At 30.2% G+C, this 27827-nt stretch overlaps 1 protein-coding gene across 9 annotated transcripts in view; it reads left to right on the forward strand.

Moving 5' to 3' along the window:
- The window catches only part of LOC135136381 (Ca(2+)/calmodulin-responsive adenylate cyclase), a 182977-nt gene that overhangs the window by 111966 nt on the left and 43184 nt on the right, over window positions 1–27827 (forward strand). For all 9 annotated transcript variants that reach the window (XM_064065627.1, XM_064065619.1, XM_064065620.1 and 6 more), the window contains exons 5-7: window positions 2586–2697; window positions 14939–15225; window positions 22571–22715. In XM_064065627.1, the coding sequence (XP_063921697.1) occupies window positions 2586–2697; window positions 14939–15225; window positions 22571–22715 (544 nt within the window). The remainder of the gene's footprint in view (window positions 1–2585; window positions 2698–14938; window positions 15226–22570; window positions 22716–27827) is intronic.

The raw sequence follows: 27827 nt of genomic DNA on the forward strand, positions 1-27827 counted from the left end.
TTCGGATCAAGAAACTTAAAACATGTTTAAAATGGTAAATTCTTGTAGACAAATATGAATCTTGCAATTAAGCCCCGCCTCTCGATCTGACAAAAAATGAGAAATTCATCAAAAATTTCATTCAGAAACATGTTTTTAATTTCTCGTAGGGAAATAAGGATTTTGCAGTTAAGCTCCGCCCTCTTGGCTCACGACGAATAAAAAAATCATCACAATTGCGATAGGGTGGGTGGGCGGGGCTATATTTTGCCTTTTTTTCTTAATATATGTAGACTTATTTCGACAACAAGAAACTAAACTGGTAAATTTTTGTAGTAATCGACTTAAATCCATCACTTTTCTTCTACAACCTCTTTAAATAAGGAAATCGAACCCCTCGTGATTAGTTTTTGAAAAACATTGAAAGAATCTCGGGAGCCCTTTGTTGTGATTTTGAAAATGTTTAAAAGAATCTCAGGAGTTCCTTATTTTGTTTTAAAAAACATAGCCAACAGCAATAAACTTAGAACATGGTTAGAATAGTACATTATTGCAAGGAAATATGGATTTTGGAGTTATGGGGCGGAACGTAAGCAAAATGGATATTTCTTGGTACAAATTTTCCATTTTAGACATGTTTCAAGTTTCATCTTGTGAAAAAAAGTCCACACATATTAAAACAAAAAGACAAAATGTAAGCCCGCCCACCCACCCTATCTCAATTGTGATGATTTTTTTTTATTCACTTTGAACCAAGGGGGCGGATCTAACTGCAATTTTTACAATCTTTACAAGGAATTAAAAACATGTTTTTGAGTATCGTATAATTAGAAAAATACAATGTGCGTTAAGAAAAAAAAAGGGCGAAATATAAACCCCGCCCACCCACTCCATCCTAATTGTAATGATTTTTTTTTTTATTCTTAGAAACTTAAAACACGTTTAAAATGGTAAATTTTTGTAAAGAAATAGGGATTTTGCAATTACGCTCCGCCCCCAAGGTCTGCGAACAACTGAAAACTCCATTACTATTTAGGTTAGGGCAGGTGTGGGTGGGGCTTAATTTTAATATACATAATATTCTTTGAATAACACGATACTCAAAAACTTGTTTTTAATTTCTCGTAGAGAAATAAGGATTTTGCAGTTCAGCTCCGCCTTCTCGGCTCACGACGAATAAAAAAATTAATTACAATTGAGATAGGGTGGGTGGGCGGGGCTACAAGTTGCTTTGTTTTCTTAATATGTGCAGACTTATTTTGACAACACGAAACTTAAAAACATGTCTGAAATGGTAAATTTTTGTTGTAATCAACTTAAATCCTCCACTTTTCCTCTACAACTCCTTTAAATAAGGAGTTTGAACCCCTTCTGATTTGTTTTTGAAAAAAAAAGAAAGATCCTCAGGGGCCCCTTGTTGTGATTTTGAAAATTTTTAAAAGAATCACTAAGAATGAAAGGTGTTGTTTTTGTGAAAGTCTAAAAAGAAAGTTTTGATTAAAATGTTCAAAAAAATCTCAAGGACCTCTTGTGTTTAGTTTTTGAAAAAATTTGAAAAGTTTGGAGGAGCTAAAGTCTGGTTTTTGCAGAGTTCGAAAAAATCCTTTGTTTTATTTTTGAAAAAAATTTAAAAAAATCTCAGGGTTCCCTAGTAAGTCGGTCTTTAAGCGAAAGAATCTCCGGAATGGTATGTGTTTTATTTTTAAAAACAGTTTGAAAAAATTGTGAGACTCCCCAGTATTTATTTTTTAAGAAAATGGTGAAAGAAGTTGTGTCTACGTAAATTTGGGCCACTTTTTATAAATGTTGGAAGTAAAATTCTTCAAACTATGAACAAAAAAATCGTTTTACTAGTTTTAAAATGTCATTGAAAATGTGTATTCAATTACTTCAAATATTGTAGAGTACGTTAATAATAATAATAATATAAATTTATTGACTAACAGAAGAAATGTTTCAAAATAGAAAAAGTTGAAAGCGACACGTTTAGGGCCGGTTGCATAAACGCAAATCAAATTTAATCTGTGATTAAGAACAATTGTAACTATGATAATAACAATCGTTACTATGGAGTTAATCAGAGATTAAATTTGATTTGCGTTTATGCAACCGGCCCTTAATGCAATAATTATCACTCTGTGCATGGTACGTCAGTAATTACCGCGCACATTGCTTGAAAAAACACACAGTATTCCAGGAAACCGATAAGTGTATGTGGGCAAACACCGATAAGTAACCAAGTCACTTTTGTTTCGACTTGAACAAACAATCCATACGATTAAACATTTACGATGCACAAGCCGCCAATAAAAAATAAATCTTCCCTCGAATCATAAATCACCAAAACGTACGATATTAAGACATAAATCCCCACACAACCCAATCTTTGGCCATCGTTTTGCAAGCACAGCCGCCAACTCCTCCCCCGTGGCTGTTTCGCCCCGAAATAAAAGAAACTTTCATTTATAACCCAATAAATTCGAGCTTAAACAAGCAGTCAGTCGCGACTCAAACAAACTTTCGGGCATAAAGTTCGTCCCATCGAACCGAATTTAAAATTTCCAACTAAAAAACTGTACATTTCAACACTTTTCTTCTTTTTCCAGCATCCTGTTCGCCGATATCGTCGGATTCACGGTATTGGCATCGCAGTGCACCGCCCAGGAATTGGTGCGACTCCTCAACGAATTGTTCGGGAGATTCGATCAGCTAGCGAACGTAAGTAGGGAGTTTTCGGCTAAAAATAGCGATTTTTTAGCGACGTCGCGCATTAAAAATGTATGTGTGTTGATTATGTTTGCGCGCAAAAGACACAAGTTAATGTATGTACATTTTTATGTGGGTAAACACGCTCCGGTGCGGCTGTGTTTTCGGTAAACAAATACCGGAATATTGTTTTAATTCGGATGGGGTTTTGACGGGTAGTCAGAGGGTTGTCGGTATTGATGTTGTAGACATGTGCTTGTACGGACTATTTTTATCGACGTTTACAAATACGTTTCGAATCGTTTCCCTACCGCAGTTAAATATAAACGCCGAACGGTAAATAAACTTATCTAATCCAAAGACCGAGACTTCAAAGGCGCTTTGACAAATTGGAGCGGGTTCCAACGGCCGTATTTACGCCACAACCTGCGTTCGATAGTTTTGTTTAAAAAAATTCTATCGGACAATTCTACACCTGTAAGTTCGCATTTTTGCGTCGTGTCCTCGATCGATAAACGCGTAATTTAGCAGCCGTTCCAGGCATAACTCACTCTTATCGTCGTCGAAATTTTCGCCCCCGTTCGAAAAACCCACGACTCCCTAGATCGCCCTTTGTTTAAGCGTTCTAGCATTGTTTAAGTATATTATAGTTGGACAACCTGTACGGACAATCACTTTCCCATGTAGAAAAGAATGAATATATATTTTACATCTCACTCGCTTCACTATGAAGTGGTGGTACCTTACGAAAGGGGGTAAAAATAGTCCGTAAACACGTGATGTCGATAAGATAGTAAACGTAAAAGTAGTATTAATCAGTACGTTGTACGGGGAGCAGTCACAAAATAAGCAAACGTACGTGTTGAAGACTTTACTGTAATATATGTATATGTAGTGCATACCTGTTTCAAGGTTAAGGTAACAAAAATTTAATATTATCGCGGTATACCTATTATCCATGAACTGCATGGCTAACAAATATGCGTCCCTTCGCCCACTTTAAAGGTATACGAAATTAAACGACCACTACTTTAATTAATAAGTAACAAGTCATCTAATTTGCCTCCAGAATAACTATGGATTATCATCAAACTATGAAAACCAAATTAATTCAATTTGAACATCTTCTTACGTATTCTTTTTAGTAACAGTAGTCAAATCATTAAATACATATTATTTTTGAAACTAAAATGCATTTTATCCTAAGATTGTATCACAAAATATTAATCACCATTTAAATATATACGATTTAGACATCAAGAAATAAATTTAAAATTGCAAAAATTATATCTAGCAGACTTAAAACAGCCTTAAATGTGTCTTGTATGTAAGTGCTTATCAGTATATAGGCATTTTAACGCACAGCAATAATCGTTCTTGATGAGTAATGACTGATGACTACTGTAACACAGTAAATCCTCCAAATCGAAAATTTAAAACACTGAAAATTTCAAATATGGGAAAATTGTAAAATCGAGAAATCCAAACATAAAAAAATCAAAAAAATAAAAATTGGAAAATCTAAAATTTAAAAATCGAGAAATTGAACAATCGGTTAATTCAAAAATCGAAACATCGAAAAATTGGAAAATCGAAAAATAAAAAAAAATGGGACAATCGAAAATTTAAAAATTGAAAAGTTAAAATTGAGAAATCGAAAAACTGAAAAATCACAAAATTGAACGAAATATCAAAAAATTAGGAAATTAAAAAAATTGAGAAACAGAAAAGTCAAAAACGTAGAGTCTAAAAATCCCAAACTTAAAAAATCGAAAAATTGAAAAATCAAAACCCTGAATAATCGAAAAATTGAAGAAGTGAAGAACTGAAAAATCGAAACTTTAGGAAGTGGAGAAATGGGAATATAAAAAAATAGATTAATTGAGAAATCCGAAAATTAAAAATTCAGAAACGTCAAAATTTGAAAAATAAAAAAATATTGAAGAACTGAAAAATCGAAAAATCTAAAATTTAAAACATTGAAAAGTTAAAATATCCTAAAACTGAAAAATGGAGAAATCCAAACATCAAAAAATAAAATTCTAAAATTTAAAAATCGAAAAACTGAAAAATCAACGAATCGAGAAGTCGAGAATTTAAAAAATTGGAAAATTGAAAAATCGGATAAATCAAAAATCGAACCATCGAAAAATCGAGAAACCGAAAAGCAAAAAATCGAAAAACCAGCAAATCGAAAAATCGAAACATTGTAAAATTCAAAAAATAAGACATCGAGAAATCTAAAAATCAAAAGACAAAAAAATCGAGGAGTCGAAAAATCGAGAAGTCGAAAAATCAAAAAATTGAGAAACCGAAATAGGCCAAAATCGAAAAATCGAGAACTTAAATATGGAAAAATTGATAAAGCGAGAGATTGAATAATCAAAACATCGAAACATCCGAATCTCAATAAATTGAGATCTCAAAATATTAAAAAATTTGGAAATTTAAAGAATTAAAATATAGAACTGGAAACTCGAGAAACCGAAAAATCTAGAAATTTAAAAATTAAAATATGGAAAAGTTGAAAAATTGAGAAATTAAAATAAAAAACAAAAAACTGAAAATCCAAAAATAAAAATTAGAAAAATCTAGAAGTCGAAAAATGAAAGAATCGAAGTATTGAAAAATATCAAAACTGAAAGAAATATCCAAAAATTGAGAAATCGACAAACCAATAAAGCGAAATCGAAAAATCGAAGAATTGAAGAACTGAAAAATCGAAACTTTGAGAAGTGGGAAAATCAAAAATAGATTAATTGAGAAATCAGAAAACTGAAAATTTAGCGCAAAAATTTGAAAAATTGAAAAATTTAAAGACTGAAGAACTGAAAAGTCAAAAAATCGAGAAATCGAAAAAACTAAAATTTAAAACAATGAATAATTAAAATATCGCAAAATTGAAGATTCGACAAATTCAATTCAATTTGAAAAATTGAAAAATCGAGGCATTGACAAAATGGAAAATCCAGAAATTGAAAAGCTCAAAAGAAAAAAATCGAAAAACCCAGAAATCCAAAAATCAAAACATCGAAAAATTCAAAAACTGAGACTTCGAGAAATCGAAAAATCGAAGGATCGAGAAATTGAGGAGTCGGAAACCGAAAAGGAAAGTTAAAAATTGAAAAATTGAGAAATTGAACAATCAAAACAACGAAACATCTGAATTCGATAAATTGAGAAATTAAAAAATTGAATAATCGAAAAATTTTAAAAAATAAAAACTAGAAAATCGAAAATTAAAATTCAAAAAATCGAAAAATTGAAAAATTGAAATATAGAAGAACTGAAAACTCGAGATATCGAAAAACCTAGAATTTTAAAAAATGTAATATTAAAACATCGAAAAGTTTAAAAATTGAGAAATCGAAGCATTAAACAGTCGCAGAATTGAAAAATCTAAAGTTTACAATAAATTGAAAATCCAAAAAGTAAAAAATCGAGAAATCAAAAAAATCCATCAATTCAAAAATCGAAAAGTCGAAAAACTGAAATATTGAAAAATCTCATAACTGAAAGAAATATTAAAAAAATTGAGAAATAAAAAAATTGGAAAATTGAGAAATCGAAAATCTAAAAAAGCAAAATTGAAAAATCGTAATCTTAAAAAATCGAAAAATTGAAGAATTGAAGATGTGAAAAATCGAAACTTTAGGAAGTCCAGAAATGGACAAATAAAAAAAAAATACTTTAGAAATCGGCAAACTGAAAATTTAGAAACGTGAAAATTTGAAAAATTGAAAAATCGAAATATTTAAAAACCGTAAAATTGAAGAGGACAAAAATTGAGAAATCGTATCATTGAAACATCGAAAGATTGAGAAATCGAAAAATAAAAAAATCAAGAAATAGAAAATTTAAAGAATGGAGGAATCGGAAAAGCCCAAAATTGAAATATTGAAAAATTGAGACATTTAAAGTTGAAAAATCGAGAAATCGACAAGCCGAAAAATCCCAATATCGTATTTAGGTATAAATCACAAGATCAGGACTATTCTACTTTTTAAAATTTAAATAACATTATAAATTGGAAAATGTTGATTTTTTTTTCGAAAATCTTGACGTCTAAGGTGAAAACTCGACACGGATGCATAAACCGTAAACGGGGCGAATTTACAATTTTACTATTGTAAAATTTGGAGATTGCGTCATTTCATTGTTCGTGACAAATTTTGGTGAGTGTAATTTGATAATACAATTTGAAATGTAAATTTTGTCATTCGGGAACATTATGTATTAAATCGTTAAGATGTTCAAGAACTTTGTTCACTTATTCGTTGTAAAGTCCAATGGTCGAAATGGGTTAGTTCTTCGTAGTGGATGTGTATCAGATCAACTCTAATGAATATCGGTTTATAGATAAATGGCTTAAAGCCGATATTGGCCTGAGTGTGCTTTGGTCTGTAGATCAAACAAGTTCTCAGGCGACGAAAAATTGATTTTGGAGGGAGACTTTGGATTACAAATAGTGCCAAGAAAGACATATTTGGGAGAGATGGATTTTCAGGTGCTTGACTAGCGGTAATTTTAAATTGTTTGCTGTCGTTCGCGATGTGAAGAACACAATTTCATTAAAATGATAATTATAAAATTATCATAATCACTATTGGTGTTAATTAACACAAAATGGCGCGCAAGTTATCAGTTGATTTCGTTAATAAATTCATAGAAACCTATATGGGATTTTTTCAGGCCTTAGAAAATTAAAAAGTAAAAAATACAATAACAAAAATTTTAAAATGCGGTTTACGAAAAATTAGTTGACCTGTGCAAAGAAGAAAATTTTGGAAACGCTGACAAATACGACATCTCAAAAAAAGTAACACTTGAAGAAGTGCTTTCGGCGTAGTATTTTTGATGCTCGCGTGAACAAAATACTCTATGTTAGTGTGCAGTGCGCAAAGAGTTAACTGTGCAGATCTAGCCGAAAATCCGAAAACCAGATCGCTCTGTGTAGGGCCAGCATAATGGAAGTAATAAATCATCCCATCGGTTGAAGAACGTTGGGTCGGTGCACTGATGTCGATGTTATATCCCGAGAGGGGCCCAATACACCCAATAAAATCGAACAGACAAAATAAAGCTTCAAACATGATTATTTTTTTACTAAAATTTTGAAATTTATAAACTGCACATTTTAATTATTTATTTATTTATTTATTTATTTATTTATTTGTTCTTGTTTTCGAACTATAATAAACATTTCAAACAATTTCGGTAACTTGTTTTAATGTAAATTATATTCATGTGGTTAACAAAATCAGATGTAATATTAGTGTGATTTTGATCTTATTCTAGATTTTATTACAGCAGAACGGCGTATCCTTTTTAAATTTTAGAAGTTACGGCAACTAGTTCAAGAAACAATTAGTTATCTCGTATTTTTGGAACAAAATCTACCAAAATGTCGGATAACAGCAATTGTTTTTTATAGAAACAAACAGTCTTCAAAGCAGCCTTTAACAACTCGATATTACAAACATGCCTCTTAAGTTCTTTATGCGTTTTTTTCTCTCTTGTAATTATTTGTAATGTTAACGCCGAAAGTTTATGTCATTCTGTTATTTACTTTGAACATATATTTTCATTTTGTGTTAACATTTTTGTAACACCACGAATCTACATTTTACTTAAAATCTTGTTTTACTTTAATCTTGTAAAACTAAACAATTATACCAGTTTAAAAACCCTTGGAAAGTTTCTGTCAGTCTTCAGATATAGTCAAATAAAAATAGGCGTCAAATTCATTTAAATTCAATTCTTTGGTATCAAGTTACAACGCGTTGCTTCATATTTTTTATGTTAAGTATATTTTCATATTTTGTACACATTACTGTTTACGGAACAATGTTAATAATGGATTTATGGATAACTCCTCGTATAAGAGCAGAGTGAAGGGTGTTTGCTTTTGCTAATGTTTGATGGCGCCATCTGATTTAGAGTAAAATAAACCTAATACGTTGGCTCACTGTAGTGAAAATGAGCGTTGACGAAAAATTTGTCCCACGCCCCCTGGATTCCTTGTCCTAAAGCTCACTATTTAGGCGAAGTAAAATTTGTATTAGGTTGTCCAACTATAATATACTTAAACAATGGTTCTAGTTTTAAATCTGCATGAAGTACAATACTCGCCAGGATCGATGGCCACCGCTCGAAATCGCTTCTGTTGCTGGGGAGAAACGTCTAGATTTGTCAGAACAATAATTGAAAAGGACGTTAATAATGCATCGGCCCACTTGGGCAGTTCGGTTTGATTAGATAGTTTAAGGGTGAATTTTACATGAATTTGAGGGAAGTTTAAACGAGGGAATTTAATTTGTCAGTGGGAGACGAGTCGAAGCAAAGTTTCCGTCTGGACTCTGCAAGCTAAACCAATAACGCGAAGGAGTTACGTTCGATAGGTGCTTCGAATTTACTGCAAATTTTCAGTTTGTTTGCCTTGTTTAGGTCGAAAAGTTAATGCAAGTTTTGGTATAAGTTCGTAGCTAAAATGAAAATTCAACGCATAACGGGCACTAAATTGTGATCGACGGTGATACTAAATCGACTTCGGCGAGATTGAAACGTCAAGTGAGTAAATTTCTATTGAACGGTTTTAATTAAAATTCTGACTTTACTCGTTATTTCGTGTTTCTGGAAAGTTTTTGTTTATTTTTTCAGCGTAATTGCAAAGGCCGAAAGCGGATTGCGAAAGTTCGCTTGTCGTGAACGTAATTAATTTAATTAAGTCGTTGAAGCCGTGTTTGAGTTTAAAAATTATATATATTTAAGCCACACTTGGACGTGTATGGTTGGCTAAAGTAGTGCTTCGGGTGACACATTTTTCACACGAGATTACTAAAATGTCTCGAAGAGAAAACTCGATTTGCGAGAACGAAAAATAATTATAGAACGATTAACTTTTTTTAAAAATTTACGTAGTCTTCTCTGCACAACAAAAAACTTAAAACTTGTTCAGAACGGTAAATTTTTGTAAGCAAATATTGATTTTTCAGTTACGCTCCGCTCCTCGGTCTAACAACGAGTGAAAAATTCATCATAATTGAGATCGACACACGGGTGGGTTCTGCTTAATTTTTTTTTTCCGGTAATATATAGATTTTTGTTTCCACAACACGATAGTTCAACATTTTTTTCAGTTTCTTGTCGGGAAAAGAAAATTTTGTATATTAAGAAAACGTGGACAAAATATCTGCCCCGCCCACCCACCCCATTTCAATTGTGATGAATTTTTTATTCATCGTTAGCCGAGAGGGCGAAGCTTAGTTGCAAAATCCTCATTTCTCCACAAGAACTTGTCATCTGAAATATGTTTTTAAAAGGGTAAAATTTTGTAGAGAAATATAGATTGTGCAATTAAACTATTTTTATATATATTTTGCCTTTTTTCATAATATATATAGTATTCTTTGAACAACACAATACTCAAAAACATGTTTTTAATTTCATGTACAGAAACAAGTATTTTTGCAGTTAAGCTCCGCCCGTCCTTGCTTCACGGCGAATAGAAAAAATCATCACAATTAAGATAGGGCGGGTGGGCGTGTTATATATTTTGCTTTTTTTTCTAAATATATATAATATTCTTTGAACAACTCGAAACTCAAGAACATGGTTTCAATTTCTTGTAAAGAAATAAGTATTTTTGCAGTTAAGCTTAAGAGGCAACGAAAAGAATGAAAAATTGAAAAAAATGAAATTGAAAAAACAAAAAATTATAAAATCGAAGCATTGAAAAATCGAAAATTTTAAAAAAAGCCGAAAGGAACAATTGCAAAACGAAAATTTGAAGACATGAAAAACTGGAAATTCAAGAAATTTTAAATCGAAAAATTGCAAAATCTAAGAATTGAGGAAATAAGAAAATGAAAAATTTAAAGTAACTTTTTTACATTATGATTATAATAAATTAAATAAAAAACCGAAACGAAAAATTGCGATTCCAAAAATTGAACTCCAAAGATCGAAAAATTGAAATATTTGAAAAATCGAAAAACTAAAAAAATCGAAAATATGAAAACTCGAAGTGTTGCATATCGTAAAATTGGAGAATCGAAAAGAATGAAAAACTGAAAAAAATTTAAATTGAAAAACAAAAAATTATAAAATCGGAACATTGAAAAGTCGAAAATTTGTAAAAACAACAAAAATCAAAAACGAAAAGAAAAATCGCAAATCGAAAATTTAAAGACATAAAATTGGAAACTCAAAAAATTTTAAATCAAGAAAATGCAAATCTAAAAATTGAGAAAATAAGAAAATGAAAATTTGAAAAATCGAAAAAATGAAAACGTTCCAAAGTCCAATAAATCAAAAATTCAAAGTAAAAATCTTTTAACATTATAAGTTATAACCATAATAAAGGAAATAAAAAACCGTAACGAAAAATTGCCAATTCAAAAATTCAAGACATGCAAAACTGCAAGATCGAAAAATTGAAAACTTCTGAAATTAATTGCAAAATCTAAAAATTGAAACATCCGAAAGTTGGAAAATCGAAAAACTAAAAAATTCAAAAATATGAAAACTCGAAGTATTGCAGATCGTAAAATTGAAGAAACGACAAGAATGAAAAACTGAAAATAATTTAAATTGAAAAAAAAAATTATAAAATCGGAACATTGAAAAATCGAAAATTTGTAAAACCAACAAAAATCAAAAATCGAAAGGAAAAATCGCAAATCGAAAATTTAGAGACAGAAAATTGGAAAATCAAGAAATTGCAAATCTAAAAATTGAGAAAATAAGAAAATGAAAATTTGAAAAATCGAATAAAGCAAAACGTTCTAAAATCCAATAAATCAAAAATTCAAAGTAAAAATCTTTTAATATTGTAACCATAACAAAGGAAATAAAAAACCGAAACGAAAAATTGCGAATCCAAAAATTCAAGACATGAAAAACTGCAAGATCGAAAAATCGAAAACTCCTGAAATTAATTACAAAATCTAAAAATTGAAACATCCGAAAGTTGGAAAATCAAAAAACTAAAAAAATCACAAATATGAAAACTCGAAATGTTGCATATCGTAAAATTGAAGAAACGAAAAGAATGAAAAACTGAAAAAAAATTATAAAATCGGAACATTGAAAAATCGAAAATTTGTAAAAATAACAAAAATCAAAAATCGAAAGGACAAATCGCAAATCGAAAATTTAGAGACAGAAAATTGGAAAATCAAGAAATTGCAGATCTAAAAATTGAGAAAATGAAAATTTGAAAAATCGAATAAATCAAAACGTTCTAAAATCCAATAAATCAAAAATTCAAAGTAAAAATCTTTTAATATTGTAACCATAATAAAGGAAATAAAAAACCGAAACGAAGAATTGCGAATCCAAAAATTCAAGACATGAAAAACTGCAAGATCGAAAAATCGAAAACTCCTGAAATTAATTACAAAATCTAAAAATTGAAACATCCGAAAGTTGGGAAATCGAAAAACTAAAAAAATCAAAAATGTGAAAACTCAAAGTATTGCATATCGTAAAATTGAAGAAACGACAAGAATGAAAAACTGACAAAAATTTAATTTGAAAAACAAAAAATTATAAAATCGGAACATGGAAAAATCGAAAATTTGTAAAAATAACAAAAATCAAAAACCGAAAGGAAAAATCGCAAATCGAAAATTTAAAGACAGAAAATTGGAAAATCAAGAAATTGCAGATCTAAAAATTGAGAAAATAGTAAAATGAAAATTTGAAAAATCGAATAAATCAAAACGTTCTAAAATCCAATAAATCAAAAATTCAAAGTATACATCTTTTAACATTATGACCATAATGAAGGAAATAAAAAACCGAAACGAAAAATTGCGAATCCAAAAATTCAAGACATCAAAAACTGCAAGATCGAAAAATTGAAAACTCCTGAAATTAATTACAAAATCTAAAAATTGAAACATCCGAAAGTTGGAAAATCGAAAAACCAAAAAAAAAATCAAAAATATGAAAACTCGAAGTATTGCATATCGTAAAATTGAAGAAACGACAAGAATAAAAAACTGACAAAAATTTAATTTGAAAAAAAATTTATAAAATCGGAACATTGAAAAATCGAAAATTTGTAAAAATAACAAAAATCAAAAACCGAGAGGAAAAATCGCAAATCGAAAATTTGAAGACATAAAATTGGAAACTCAAAAAATTTTAAATCAAGAAATTGCAAATCTAAAAATTGAAAAAATAAGAAAATGAACATTTGAAAAATCGAATAAATTAAAACGTTCTAAAATCCAATAAATCAAAAATTGAAAGAAAAAATCTTTTAACATTATAACCAAAAATTGCGAATCCAAAAATTCAAAAACATGAAAAACTGCAAGATCGAAAAATTGAAAACTCCTGAAATTAATTAGAAAATCTAAAAATTGAAACATCCAAGAGTTGGAAAATCGAAAAACTAAAAAACTGTTGCTTTTTTTTTAAATATACATAGTCTTCTTTTCACAACAAAAAACTTAAAATTTTGTTCAGATCGCTAAATTTTTGTAGGCAAATATGAATTTTGCAATTACGCTCCGCCCCTCGGTCTAACAACAACAATAATAATAATAATAATAGTTTATTTACGGCAAAGAGCCTTTACAGTATACATTGGTACATGGAAAGAACGATAAACAACAAGGTACACATGGTTCAAAAAGATTACAATAACATAGCTAACGATGGAAAAATTCATCATAACTGACATCGAGACGGATGGATCCTGCTTTTTTTTTCTCCTTAATATATAGAGTTTTGTTTCGACAACACGATTGTTAGCCATTTTTTCAGTTTCTTGTTAGGAAAAAAAACTTCATATATTAAGAAAAGAAGGACTCAATATAAGCCCCGCCCACCCACCCGCTCTCAATTGTGATGAATTTTTCATTCGTCGTGAGCCGAATGGCGGAGCTTAGTTGCAAAATTCTCATTTCTCTACAAGAACTTGTCATGTGAAATATGTTTTTAAAATGGTAAAATTCCGTAAAGAAACATAGATTTTGCAATTAAACTCCGCCCCTTGGTCTGACAACGAATGAGAAATTCATCCGAACTGAGATGAGGGCGGTTGGGTGGGCCTTCTCTTTTATAGAGTTTTGTTTCAACTTAAAGATAGTTAAACATGTTTTCAGTTTCTTGTTGGGAAAAGAAAACTTTGTATATTAAGAAAAGATGGACAAAATATAAGCAAGGTCTCGATTGTGATGAATTTTTCATTCATCGTGAGCCGAGGGGCGGAGCTTAGTTGCAAAATCGTCATTTCTCTACAAGAAATTACCATGCGAAATATGTTTTTAAAAGGGTAAAATTTCGTAGTGAAATGTAGATTTTGCAATTAAACTCCGCCCCACAGTCTGACAATGAATGAAAAGTTCATCAGAAGTGAGATGAGGGCGGGTGGGCGGGCCTTCTCTTTAGCCGTTTTTTTTAAATATACGTAGTCTTCTTTTCCCAACAAGAAACTGAATATTATGATCGTGAATTTTTGCAGAGAAATATGGATTTTCTAAATAAGCCATGGATCTGATTACGAATGAAAAATTCACCTTTTTTTTGCTTGATTAATGTTGCTTTAAACGAAATAAAAATTTTCTGAAAGCTAGTTTATTTACCACTTAACATACCATTTATTTCTTTATTCTTTATGAAGTCTTTGAGAGTGAACTTGGTATTATTAAACAAATTGTCACTAATAATAAATTTCCCTTACTTCTAGTTATGAAAATCTTGATCAATCAGAAAATAGGGGAATCGTGTATAAAGAAAACCCAAAGAAAGAGTATGATGGATTCTGTAGTGGCACTTCTCCATTATGAAGCGACAAAAAATAACTTAAAAATATTTATTCATTTTTTCCAAGTCTAAATAAAAACCGTGATCAAAAGGATAATAAATTTCGCACGCATAAAAACCCATCCGTCCTTTAACAGTTTATGCACTTGCTTAAAAACAGTCCATTAAAAAAGAAACGACTTCTCAGTTTATTTTACCCAGTCATAATGAGCCATAAACATCCTGATAAAGTCCATCCTTTTACCGCCTTAGCAAATCGTCACCAAACACCCCCCTCCATTTTTTAACCGCCGCCCTCATTCCTCAAGACATTGTATCAATATTTTATTTATGGAGATTCGCGAGCCGAACCTGCTTTATATTCCGATTTATCTGACGAAGGAAAACGCGAGGAAATTTATATAAAGCGCCTCTTCCGATCCGCTTTAATGGCAACTTCGCTTGATCTATGGCGGCGTTTTTTCTTTTCCAGGATAACCACTGTTTGCGCATCAAGATCCTGGGGGACTGCTATTATTGCGTCTCTGGGTTGCCGGAGCCGCGATCCGACCACGCTCACTGCACCGTCGAGATGGGGCTGGACATGATCGACGCCATCGCCAGCGTGGTGGAAGCCACCGACGTCCAGCTGAACATGAGGGTGGGAATCCACTCGGGGCGGGTGTTGTGCGGGGTGCTGGGGCTGAGGAAGTGGCAGTACGACGTGTGGTCGAACGACGTCACCTTGGCTAACAACATGGAGGCAGGGGGAGAACCCGGGTAAGGTTCAGTGTTATTCAAATTATTCCAGGAATGAGCGTAACTTTCGTTATAATCCCGTAATGGCAATTTAAATCGGGCTAATCTTGGGCTGAGCATAGTTTTGGGTAATTCCTCCATCAACGATACCCTAAACCTATTATAGGTATCTATTATAACCGCGCGCTTGTTTGAATTACTGGAATAAAACCCGTCCACGAATTGTTTTCTTTTTTTGAGCGTAATGGCCCGTAATGAAGCCGTCTTTTTCACTTAAGTACTTTGATAGCGTGGTAGAACCTCAGTCATTATAAGCGGAACACGACCGCGAGAGAGGATTAATCAATGCAGAAATTGTGTCTAATTTGAATTTAAAATAGTGCAAAGAGACTACCGAGGATTACCATAACGATTTTAATTTATATTCACATCGTGTTTCTGGTGTTGATTTGGCTTTTTTCCGACTCCTGCAACTATGCGGTAATTAAGAACCGAATGAAATTCTATTTCGTAAAATATTCAACAGCGATTTGGGTAACGACAAACAAAGTCGGTGGAGTTCAATTATGGAAGTCAAACTTGTTTGATCCACAGACCGGAACGCGTTCAGGCGAATGTCGACTCTAAGCGTAAAGAATTTCTGCGGGAAATAGCTATTATTTGAATGTTTTATTTACAAACATAATATCACTTGATTTTGATATGCAACAATTTTTTTAACAAAGATCCAAAAAGCGAAAAATTTAATTAGCGAAGAATCAAAAATTTGAAAAATCCAAAAATTAAAATATCCAAAAATTTTAAAAATCGAAAACTTAAAAAGCCGGGAAATCTAAAAATCGAAAAATTGAAAAATAGACATACTGAAAAATCTAAAATTTAAAAAAATCGAGAAATTGAACAATTGGATAACTGAAAAATTGAAACATGGAAAAATTAATTAAAAATATTGGAAAATCGAAAAATAAAAAATTCCGATAATAACTGAAAAATTGAACAATCGAAGTACCTATAAAACAGTCGAAAAATTGAAAAATCTAAAGTTTAAAAAACGAAAACTTGAAAATTCAAAAAGTAAAAAGTCGAGAAACCTAGAACTCCAGAACCCGAAAAGTCAAAATACTAAAAAATCGCAAAGTGAAATATCGAAAAATTGAAAAACATATAGAAGAAAAATGAAGTATCGTAAAACTGAAATTGAGACATCGAGAATTCGAAAAATCCAAAGATCGAGAACGCGAGGAGTCGAAAAGTCGACAAGTCGAAAAATTGAAAAATTAAAATATCCAAGAATTGAAAAATTGGGAAATCGCAATATAAAACAATCGAAAATTTGAAAAATCTACTAAAGTTTAAAAAACGAAAAACTGAAGATCCAGAAAATAAAAAAGTCGAAAAGTCAAAGAATCGAAATATTGAAAAATCCCAAAACGGAAAGAAATATCCAAAAATTGAGAAATAAAGAAACTGGAAAATTGAGAAATGGAAAAACCAAAAAAGCAAAGTCGAAAAAATCCAAGAATGAAAAATAGAAGACAAATTGAAGTATCGAAAAACTGAAATTGAGACAAGCAGAATTCTAAAAATCAAAAGATCGAGAAATCGACGAGTCTAAAAGTCGAGAAGTCGAAAAATTGAGAAACCGAAATAAATATCGAAAATTTAAGACTTCGGAAAATTGAAAAATTAAAATAAAAGAACTGAAAACTCGAGAAATTGAAAAATCTAGAATTTTAAAAATTAAAAAATTAAAATATCGAAGAATCGAAAATTTGAAAAATCTAAAGTTTAAAAAACGAAAAACTGAAAATCCAGAAAGTAAAAAATCGAAAAATCCAGAAGTCGAAAAGTCAAAGAATCGAAATATTGAAAAATCCCAAAACGGAGAGAAATATCCATAAATTATGAAATCAAAGAATTGGGAAATTCAGAAATCGAAAAACCAAAAAGCAAAGTCTGAAATTGAGACATCGAGAATTCGAAAAATCAAAAGATCGAGAAATCGAGGAGTCGAAAAGTCAAGAAGTCGAAAAATTGAGAAACCGAAATAAATATCAAAAATTTAAGACTTCGGAAAATTGAAAAATTAAAATATAGAAGAACTGAAAACTCGAGAAAGAAAAATCTAGAATTTTAAAAATTGAAAAATTAAAATATCGAAGAATTGAAAAATTGGGAAATCGAAGTATAAAACAATCGAAAATTTGAAAAATCTAAAGTTTAAGAAACCAAAAACTGAAAATCCAGAAAATAAAAAATTAGAAAATCCAGAAGTCGAAAAATCGAAGAATCGAAATATTGAAAAATCCCAAAACGGAGAGAAATATCCAGAAATTGAGAAATTAAAAAACTGGAAAATTGAGAAATTAAAAAACTGGAAAATTGAGAAATCGAAAAACCAAAAACCCAAAGTCGACAAAACGAAAAATCGAAGAATTAAAGAACTGAAAAATCGAAATTCTGAGAAGTCGAGAAATGGGAAAATCAAAAATAGATTAGTTGAGAAATCGGAAAACTGACCATTTAGCAACGTCAAAATTTGAAAAATTGAAAAATAGAAATATTGAAGAATTGAAAAATCGAAAAATCGAGAAATCGAAAAATCTAAAATTTAAAACATTGAACAATTAAAATATCGCAAAATTTATTTATTTAAAAAACGATAAACTGAAAATCGGATAACTGGAGAATCGAAAACATCTAAAAATTGAAAAATCGAAAAATTGAAAGCCTAAAAATAAAAATCGAAACTTCTAGAAATCGTAAAATCAGACGATCGAGAAATCGAGAAATCACAAAATTGAAATATCGAAAAATCCTAAAAAAGAAAAATTGGAAAATCTAACGTTTAAAAATTCGGAAAATTGAAAAATTTTAATCTAGAAAAATTAAAAAATTGGGGGATTGAAGTATAAAACAGTCGAAAAATTGAAAATTCTAAAGTTGAACGAAAAATTGAAAATCCAAAAAGTAAAAAATCCGGAAATCAAAAAATCCAGGAGTGCAAAAATCGAAAAGTCGAAAAATCGAAATATTAAAAATGCCAAAACTGAAAGAAATATCCAAAAAATTGAGAAGTTCAAAAATTGGAAAATTGAGAAATCGAAAAACTAAAAAAGCCAAGTCGAAAAGTCGTAAGCATAAAAAATCGAAAGATTGAAAAATCAAAACTTTGGGAAATAAGTCGAAGTGTCGAAATATTGAAAAATCCCAAAACGGAAAGAAATATCCAAAAATTGGAAAATTAAAAAACTGAAAAACTGAGAGATCGAAAAACCGTAAAAGCAAAGTCGAAAAATCGAAGAATTAAAGAATCGAAACTTTGAGAATTCTATAAATGGGAAAATCAAAAATAGATTATTTGAGAAATCGGAAAAGTGGCAATTTACCAACGTCAAAATTTGAAGAACTGAAAAATCAAAAAATCGAGAAATCGAAAAATCTAAAATTTAAAACATTGAACAATTAAAATATCGCAAAATTTATTTATTTAAAAATCGATAAACTGAAAGATCGGATAACTGGAGAATCGAAAAATCAGTCGATCGAGAAATCGAGGAGTGGAAAATCGAGAAGAAAAGTTAAAAATTGAAAAACTGATGAATTGAGATATCACAAAATTGAAAAATCGAAAATTCTTAAAAAGAAAAATTGGAAAATCGAAAATTTAAAAATTCTGAAAATTGAAAAATTTAAACACAGAAGAATTGAAGAATTTAAATACCGAAGAATTGAAAAATTGACGGAACGAAGTATAAAACAGTCGAAAAATTGAAAATTCTAAAGTTGAATGAAAAATTGTAAATCCAAAAAGTAAAAAATCGAGAAACCAAAAATTCCAGGAGTCGAAAAATCGAAATATTAAAAATGCCCAAAACTGGTAGAAAAATCCAAAAAATTGAAAAATAAAAGAGCAAAGTCGAAAAATCGTAAGCTTAAAAAATCGAAAAATTGAAGAATTAAAGAAGTGAAAAATCAAAACTTTGGGAAGGCGAGAAATGGGAAAATAAAAAAAGATTACTTAAGAAATCGGAAAACTGACTATTTGGCAACGTCAAAATTTGAAAAATTGAAAACTAGAAATATTCAAGAACTGAAAAATCTAAAATTTAAAACATTGAACAATTAAAATATCGCAAAATTTATTTATTTAAAAATCGATAAACTGAAAAATCGGATAACTGGAGAATCGAAAACATCTAAAAATTGGAAAATCGAAAATTGGAAAACCTAAAAATAAAAATCGAAAGATCCAGAATTTGAAAAATCAGGCGATCGAGAAATCACAAAATTGAAACATCGAAAAATTTTAAAAAAGAAAAATTGGAAAATCTGACGGTTAAAAATTCGCAAAATTGAAAAATTTAAATATAGAAGAATTTAAAAATTGGGGGATCGAAGTATGACACAATCGAGAAATTGCAAATTCCAAAGTTGAACGAAAAATTGAAAATCCAAAAAGTAAAAAATCGAGAAATCAAAAAATCCCGGAGTGCAAAAATCGAAACATGATATTAAAAATGCCACAACTGAAAGAAATATTCAAAAAATTGAGAAATTAAAAAAATGGAAAATTGAGAAATCCAAAATCTAAAAAAACAAAGTCGAAAAATCCTAAGCATAAAAAAGCGAGAGATTGAAAAATCAAAAACCTAGAAAATCGAAAAATTGAAGAATTAAAGAAGTGAAAAATCAAAAAACTTTGGGAAGTCGAGAAATGGGAAAATAAAAAAAGATTACTTCAGAAATTGGAAAATTGAAAATTTAGAAACGTCAAAATTTGAAAAGTTGAAAAATCAAAATATCGAGAAATCGAGGAGTCGAAAAGTCGAGAAGTTGAAAAATTGAGAAACCGAAAAACCCAGATGGCAAAATTAAAAAAATCAAAAAATTGAAAAATTGACATATTGAAAAATCTAAAATTTAAAAAAATCAAGAAATTGACCAATCCAATAATTGAAAAATCGAAACATGGAAAATTGGAAAATCGAAAAATTAATTTAAAAAAATAGAAAATCGAAGTAATGTACCTATAAAACAGTCGAAAAATTGAAAAAGTTTAAAAAACGAAAAATTGAAAAGTCAAAATACTAAAATGTTGAAAAATTGAAAAATATATAGAGAAAAATTAAAGTTTTGAAAAACTGAAATTGAGACATCGAGAATTCGAAAATTCAAAAAATCGACAAATCAAGGAGTCGAGAAGTCGAAAAATTGAGAAAGCGAAATAGGCCAAAATCGAAAATTTAATATTTCGGAAAATTGAAAAATTAACATATAGAAGAATTGAAAACTCGAGAAATCGAAAAATCTAGAATTTTAAAAATTAAAAAATTAGAATATGAGAAATCGAAATATAAGAAATATAAAACAATCGAAAATTTGAAAAATCTAAAGTTTAAAAAACGAAAAACTGAAAATCCAGAAAATAAAAAATCGAAAAATCCAGAAGTCGAAAAGTCGAAGAATCGAAATATTGAAAAATGCCAAAACGGAAAGAAATATCCAAAAATTCAGAAATTAAACAACTGGAAAATTGAGAAATCGAAAAATCGAAGAATTGAAAAAAAGAAGAAAAATTAAAGCACCGAAAAACTGAAATTGAGACATCGAGAATTCGAAAAATCAAAAGGTCGAGAAATCGAGGAGTCAAAAATATAGAAGAACTGACAAATTGAGAAATCTAAATATAAAACAATCGAAAATTTTAAAAATCTAAAATCTAAAAAACGAAAAATAAAAATCCAGAAAATAAAAAATCGAAAAATCCAGAAGTCAAAAAATCGAAAAGTCGAAGAATCGAAATATTGAAAAATCCCAAAACGGAAAGAAATATCCAAAAATTGAGAAATTAAAAAACTGGGAAATTGAGAAATCGAAAAATTTTAAATTTAAAACATTTAACAATTAAAATATCGCAAAATGTATTTATTTCAAACTGAAAAATCGGATAGCTGGAGAACCGAAAACATCTTAAAATTGGAAAATCGGAAAAACTGAAAACTGAAAGAAATATCCAAAAAATTGAGAAATTAAAAAATTGGAAAATTGAGAAATCGGAAAACTAAAAAAAGTAAAGTCGGAAAATGGTAAGGTTAAAAAATCGAAACATTGAAAAATTAAAACTTTGGGAAGTCGAGAAATGGGAAAATAAAAAAAGATTACTCCAGAAATCGGAAAACTGGAAATTTAGAAACGTCAAAATTTGAAAAACTGACTAATCGAAACATCCGAATAAACGGACGATATAAAATTTAAATTACATCAACTAGTTATTCTAAAATTTGGAGATTACGTCATTTCATGGTGAGAAGACAAAATGAGCGTTTTACCATTTGAAATATAAATTTTGTCATTCGGGAACATTATACGTTGTAAAGTGCGACCAGATGGTTGAAACGGCTTCTAAATAAATCGCTTAGAGTCTATATTGGCCTGAGTGCGCTCTGGTCTGCGAATCAAACGAGTTCTCCAGCGTCGAGAAACATTTTTCATGATTAAGCGGCTTTTCTGCTGGTGTCCGAAATATAAATTAAACCAATTTCTGGAGCGATTCTTGAGGGATGTTTCTGCTTTTGTTCGTCGAGGAGTGATGGCAGTTTTTGTGGGGTGGATAATAAATAAATCGATGTTGTGATATTGTATTTGTTTCCAATGGTGACATGCGCACAGCGCGCGATTGTCACACGTGCACAGCATCCACTTTCCGATAAACTAAATTCCGACTGTTGAATAATTGCGCGGGTTAACATATGTATTCATTACTTTGCCAAATTAATTCTATTCCACCCCTTTCTATCTCCGGGCGGCAATTTCAGTAATTGAGATATCAACCGCTGAACCGTTGTTCCAGAAGATATTTCAATTCTCTTTTAGGGTTGTATAATGGATGTGGGTATTTGACAAATTCACACGAAGGACTTTCGCCCCCATGTGAAACTAGTATTGTATCTAGAGTCGGCTTAATTCATACACCCGGATTCACTTTGTGCGATTTTCCCGTTTACCCACATAATTCGAATAACTTTATTACGAACAGTCGTTCCAGCTTGGTTATGATTTTCGTTTAAATTCTAGTTCGAAAAAGGGAGCGCTCTAGCTTTCTAGTTACGAATGACTCACAGATTCCGTACCAGTTAGATAAACGCCGAAGGAAAGTGCAACAGCTTCACCCGTGGATAAATAATTTATAACCTTTGCTCGTTTCAATTGCCGCAATTAGCGCGAATACGGACACAAGGACGAATCCGTGCTTTATTAAGTTATTGATGCCATAAGAGGCGTCCGCTCGACGCGGCGTTGTATAATGCGCCCGTTACTCACGCCCCGTGAGTAATGGACTTGTTACGCACGTGTTCTTTTTCAGGAGAGTGCATATCACCCAAGCGACTCTGGATTACCTAGGGGGCGAATACGAAGTGGAACCAGGTAACGGCGCCACGCGCAATCAGTACCTGAGGGACCACTGCGTCACGACGTATTTCATCGTGCCACCGGCTCGCAGGAGAAAGGTACTTGTCACTTCTCAAAACGACCGTCGCGGATGTATTCTTCTGCATCCGAATGATCGTATCGTATCTTTTGCGGACCGCTCTGGAATGGCGCGAGATATCGACAACCGGTTTGGACTATCAGTCTGATTAATCTCTTCGAGTTAGTTTTTGTGACGCGGAGAATCTTAGGCGATGATGGATGGAGTTTGCCGCACGAGCAACAAGCGAGCGCGGTAAATCATCTAACGTATATGTATGTGAGTAGGATAAATAATGAAGACGAGAAATCACAATTAAGTACCGCCGTTGTTTATCTAATGAACGTAAAAAGCTCGCGTGGGTAACAACTTCATTACTCATGTCTATATTTGCACATCGTTGTTTCAATGAAGTCGAGTCAAAAACCGCAGTTTTCGCGTCACTCATGTTGAAACGCCGGAAATTAATAACATACCTGAAACTGATACTGGATGCACTTTGTGACGGGCGAACTGGAGTCGATTCAATTATTTAATTAGTTTCGGCGGAGAGAGGAAATTGTGCATTAGCGGGCTTCTTGAATCAACCGAGACGTATCGATTGACAGAAATTAAAAAAACGAGTTACATTGTTCATACATTGGTGCGTCCGCGCGGTAATCGCACGTCCATATACACGCGTTTGTACAATCGCACGCAAATGTTTTGAGCCTATGGGCGGATCGTTTTTGCCTGCCCTCACCGAAGGCGGTCCAAATCCTTCAAGGGCAGAATTTGTAGGTAGGCTCAAACTACAACGAAATTCACATTTTACCCTATAAAATTTTATTGACAATAACGGGACGGACTAATAATAAAAACGTGCCATTTTTGTTAACTGATATTTTTTTCATAAATGTCGCAAAATTATTAAATTTGTCTAATCATCCCCACCAATAATGTGATGACGTCACTTCAAATTTATGCATAGTAAATGGGTTTTAAATTGTATACAGTAACATAGTCCTACACATGTAGTTTATGACTCCGTGTTGAGTTTTTATCCGAAACGTCCAGATTTTTGGAAAAAAAATCAAAATTATAAAACAATATTTTGCAATTTAATTTTGAATTTGCAAAATCGAATACTTTGAAATCTTGCAGATGTTTTAAAATCATGATAAACATGATACATTTTTAATTAAAATATATTTGCTTATCCCCTCTAAAAAAATTATGACGTCACCTCAAAATTTTGCAGAATAAATCCTATCTTAAATGTATAAAATATGATGAGTTTTATACTTGTGATTTATCCCTGCATTAATATTTTTTAGATTTGGTTATATAGGGTGTCTCAAAAAAGTTAATGACTGATTCAATTTATTTTATTGAAGAAATCAAGAATAGCAAAACCGAATACTTTGAAATATTGTAGATGTTTCGAAGTTTTTGTAAGCATGGTAACTTTTTCGAAAATTTGATTGATCAAATATGCGGCAAATCGAAAATGGGAAAAACTGAAATTCACTAATGCAAAAAACAGAAAATCGAAAAATACAAATCGTAAAAATCGAAAATCTAAAAATGGCTAATCAAAAAATCGAAAATTCAATGAATCAAATACCTTGGTCGATCGAAAAGTGGAAATTCACAAACCTCAAAAACGAAAATTGAAAAGCGGGAAAACCAAAAAATCGAAAAGTCAAAAATTTGTAATATGGAAAATAAAAAAAACAAAAATAAAAAAATCGGAAATTAAAATAATCAAAATATATAAAGGTACAAAAATTGCAAAGCCTAAAAACTGAAACGAACAGAAAAATCGAAAAAGTGGAAAATCGAAAATCTGAATAAAGAAACTTGGAAATTCTGAAAATTGGAAGATCGAAAACCAAAAAATTGAAGTCTTAACAGTTGAGAATTGAAAAATTGAAAAACCGAAAATTCTAAAAATCGACAATGGACAAATTGAAAATCGCAAAATTTTAATTGAAAAATTGAACATGGAAAAATCGATGAATTGAAAAATCGAAAATTCGACTACTCAAATTTTCTAAAAATCGAAAAATCATAAAACTGAAAAATCCAAAATTCTAATCATCGAAAGTCTGAAAACTGAAAATTGAAAATTCTGAAAAGCGGAAAATAGAATATCGACAAATTTAAAAGAAAGACAATTGAAGTCTAAAAACCGAAGAATGGAAAAATTAAAAATCAAAAATTCGAAAAATCAAAACCGAAAAATTCAAAGATTTAAAAAGAAAATCGAAAAATCAAAAATCTGAAAATTGAAACTCCAAAATTTGGAAAATCGAAAAGTAAAAAAATTGAAGTCTAAAAGCTGAAAAATGGAAAACTGAACAACCGAAAATTCGAAAATCAAATATCGAAAAATCGAAAAGCCGAAAAATCGAAAATTTGATAAATCAGATAGAAAATCTGAAAATACAAAACTGGAAAATCAAAAATCTAAAATTGGAAAAACCGAAAATCGAAAATTCAATGAATCTAATACGTAGGTCGATCGAAAAATTGGAAATTCACAAATCTGAAAAATCGAAAATTTTGCAAGATTGAAAAACCGAGAATTGAAAAATCAAAAAACCGAAAAATGGAAAAATCAAAAATCGAAAAATAGGAAAACCGAAAATTCGAAAATTCATAATATTGAAAACTCTAAAAGTCGACAATTCAAAAATCAAAAAACTGGAAAAAAAAGTCGAAAAATCGAAGATTGGAAAATCGAAAATCGGAATATCGAGAATCGACAAATTAAAAAACCGAAAAATTAAAAAATCGGAAATCGAAAAATGAAAAAAAAACAAAAATTCAAAAATCGAATAATCCGAAACTAAAATTATAGAAAAGTGGAAAAGTAAAAATTGCAAAGTCTCAAAACTGACGAACAGAACAATCGAAAAATAAAAAAAACTCGAAAAATATCTAAACATGGAAAATCGAAAAATCGAAAATCGGAAAATGGAAAAACCGAAAAATCGAAAATCGAAAACTCGAAAATTCAATGAAACAAATACTCGAAAAAGCGAAAAGTAAAAAAATTGCAAAATTGAACAATCAAAAAATCGAAAAAATGAAAATCGAAAAAACGACGATCGAAGAAAAATCATAAAATCGAAAAGTGGGAAATCGAAAAATCACAAAATTTAAATCTAAAAGCTGCAAATTGCAGAACCATAAAAACTGAAACAAACAGAAAAATCCAAAAACCACAAAAGCGGAAAAACGAAAATCGAAAAATTTTATGATTAATGGAAAATCGAAAAATCGAGAATAGAAGAATTAAAAAACCGGAAAATTGAAAAATCGGAAATCGAAGAATTAAAAACGTAAAATCGAGAATTCAAAAATCAAAAAAATCTGAAAGTAAAATATAATCGAAAAATGCAAAAAAATTGCAAAGTCTAAAAACTGACGAACAGAAAAATCAAAAAATCTAAAAATGGAAAGACGAAAAATCGAAAATTGAAAGAATGGCAAATTAAAAAATCAAAACATTCGAAAAATCAAAGATCGAGAAATCGATGAGTCGAAAAGTCGAGAAGTCAAAAAATTGAGAAACCGAATCTCGATAAATCGAGATCTCAAACAATTGAAAAATCAAGAATTTAAGACAAAAATTGAGAAATTAAAAAACTGGAAAATTGAGAAATCGAAAAACCAAAAAACCAAAAAACCAAAATCGCAAAACAAAAAATCAAAAATCTGAAAATTGAAACTCGAAAATTTGGAAAATCGAAAAGTAAAAAAATTGAAGTCTAAAAGCTGAAGAATGGGAAAACTGAACAATCGAAAATTCGAAAATCAAATATCGAAAAATCGAAAATTTGATGAATCAGATATGCGAAAAACAGAAAATCTGAAAATACAAAACTGAAAAATCGAAAATCTAAAAATGGAAAAACCGAAAATCGAAAATTCAATGAATATAATACGTAGGTCGATTGAAAAACCGGAAATTCACAAATCTGAAAAATCGGAAATTTGCAAGATTGAAAACCTGAAAATTGAAACATCAAAAAACCGAAAAATGGAAAATTCAAAAATCGAAAAATAGGAAAACAGAAAATTCGAAAATTCATATATTGAAAACTCTAAAAGTCGACAATTCAAAAATCGAAAAGTAAACAAATTTCAAAGCTTAAAAAGTGACGAACAGAAAAATCGAAAACTCGTAAAATCATAAAGTGGAAAATCGAAAACTGGAAATTGAAAAATCGGAGATTGGAAAATCGAAAATCGAAATATCGAGAATCGACAAATTAAAAAACCGAAAAATCGAAAAATTAAAAAATCGGAAATCGAAAAATGAGAAAAAACGAAAATTCAAAAATCGAATAATCCGAAACTAAAATAATAGAAAAGTGGAAAAGTAAAAATTGCAAAGTCTAAAACTGACGAACAGAAAAATCGAAAAATTAAAAAAAATCGAAAAATATCTAAAAATGGAAAAATCGAAATGCTCAAAAATCGAAAATTCGATGAATCAATATTCTAAAAATCTAAAAAACGGACACAAATTCACAAATCTGAAAAATCGAAAATCGAAATATCGAGACTCGAAAAATTAAAAAACCGAAAAATTGAAAAATCCGAAATCGAAAAATGAAAAAACCAAAAATTCAAAAATCAAACTATCGGAAAGTAAAATAATCGAAAAATGGAAAAATACAACAAATCGCAGAACCATAAAAACTGAAACAAACAGAAAAATCGAAAAACCACAAAATCGGAAAAAGGAAAATCGAAAAATCGCAAATCGAAAAATCGTAAAATCAGAAAATGGAAAATCGAATACTCGAAAATTGAAAAATCGAAGGTCGAAAAATAAAAAAAACCGAAAAATCGAAAAATTTAATGATTAATGGAAAATCGAAAAATCGAGAATAGAAGAATTAAAAAACCGGAAAATTGAAAAATCCGAAATCGAAGAATTAAAAACGTAAAATCGAGAATTCAAAAATCAAAAAAATCGGAAAGTAAAATACAATCGAAAAATGCAAAAAAATTGCAAAGTCTAAAAACTGACGAACAGAAAAATCAAAAAATCTAAAAATGGAAAGACGAAAAATCGAAAATTGAAAGAATGGCAAATTAAAAAATCAAAACATCGAAAAATCAAAAAAACGAAAAATTAAAAAATCGAAAGAAA

This window comes from Zophobas morio, unplaced genomic scaffold (genome assembly GCF_036711695.1).
Source record: "Zophobas morio isolate AGI-343-1 ecotype UQ-CSIRO unplaced genomic scaffold, CSIRO_AGI_Zmor_V1 ptg000026l, whole genome shotgun sequence".
NCBI lineage: Eukaryota > Metazoa > Arthropoda > Insecta > Coleoptera > Tenebrionidae > Zophobas > Zophobas morio.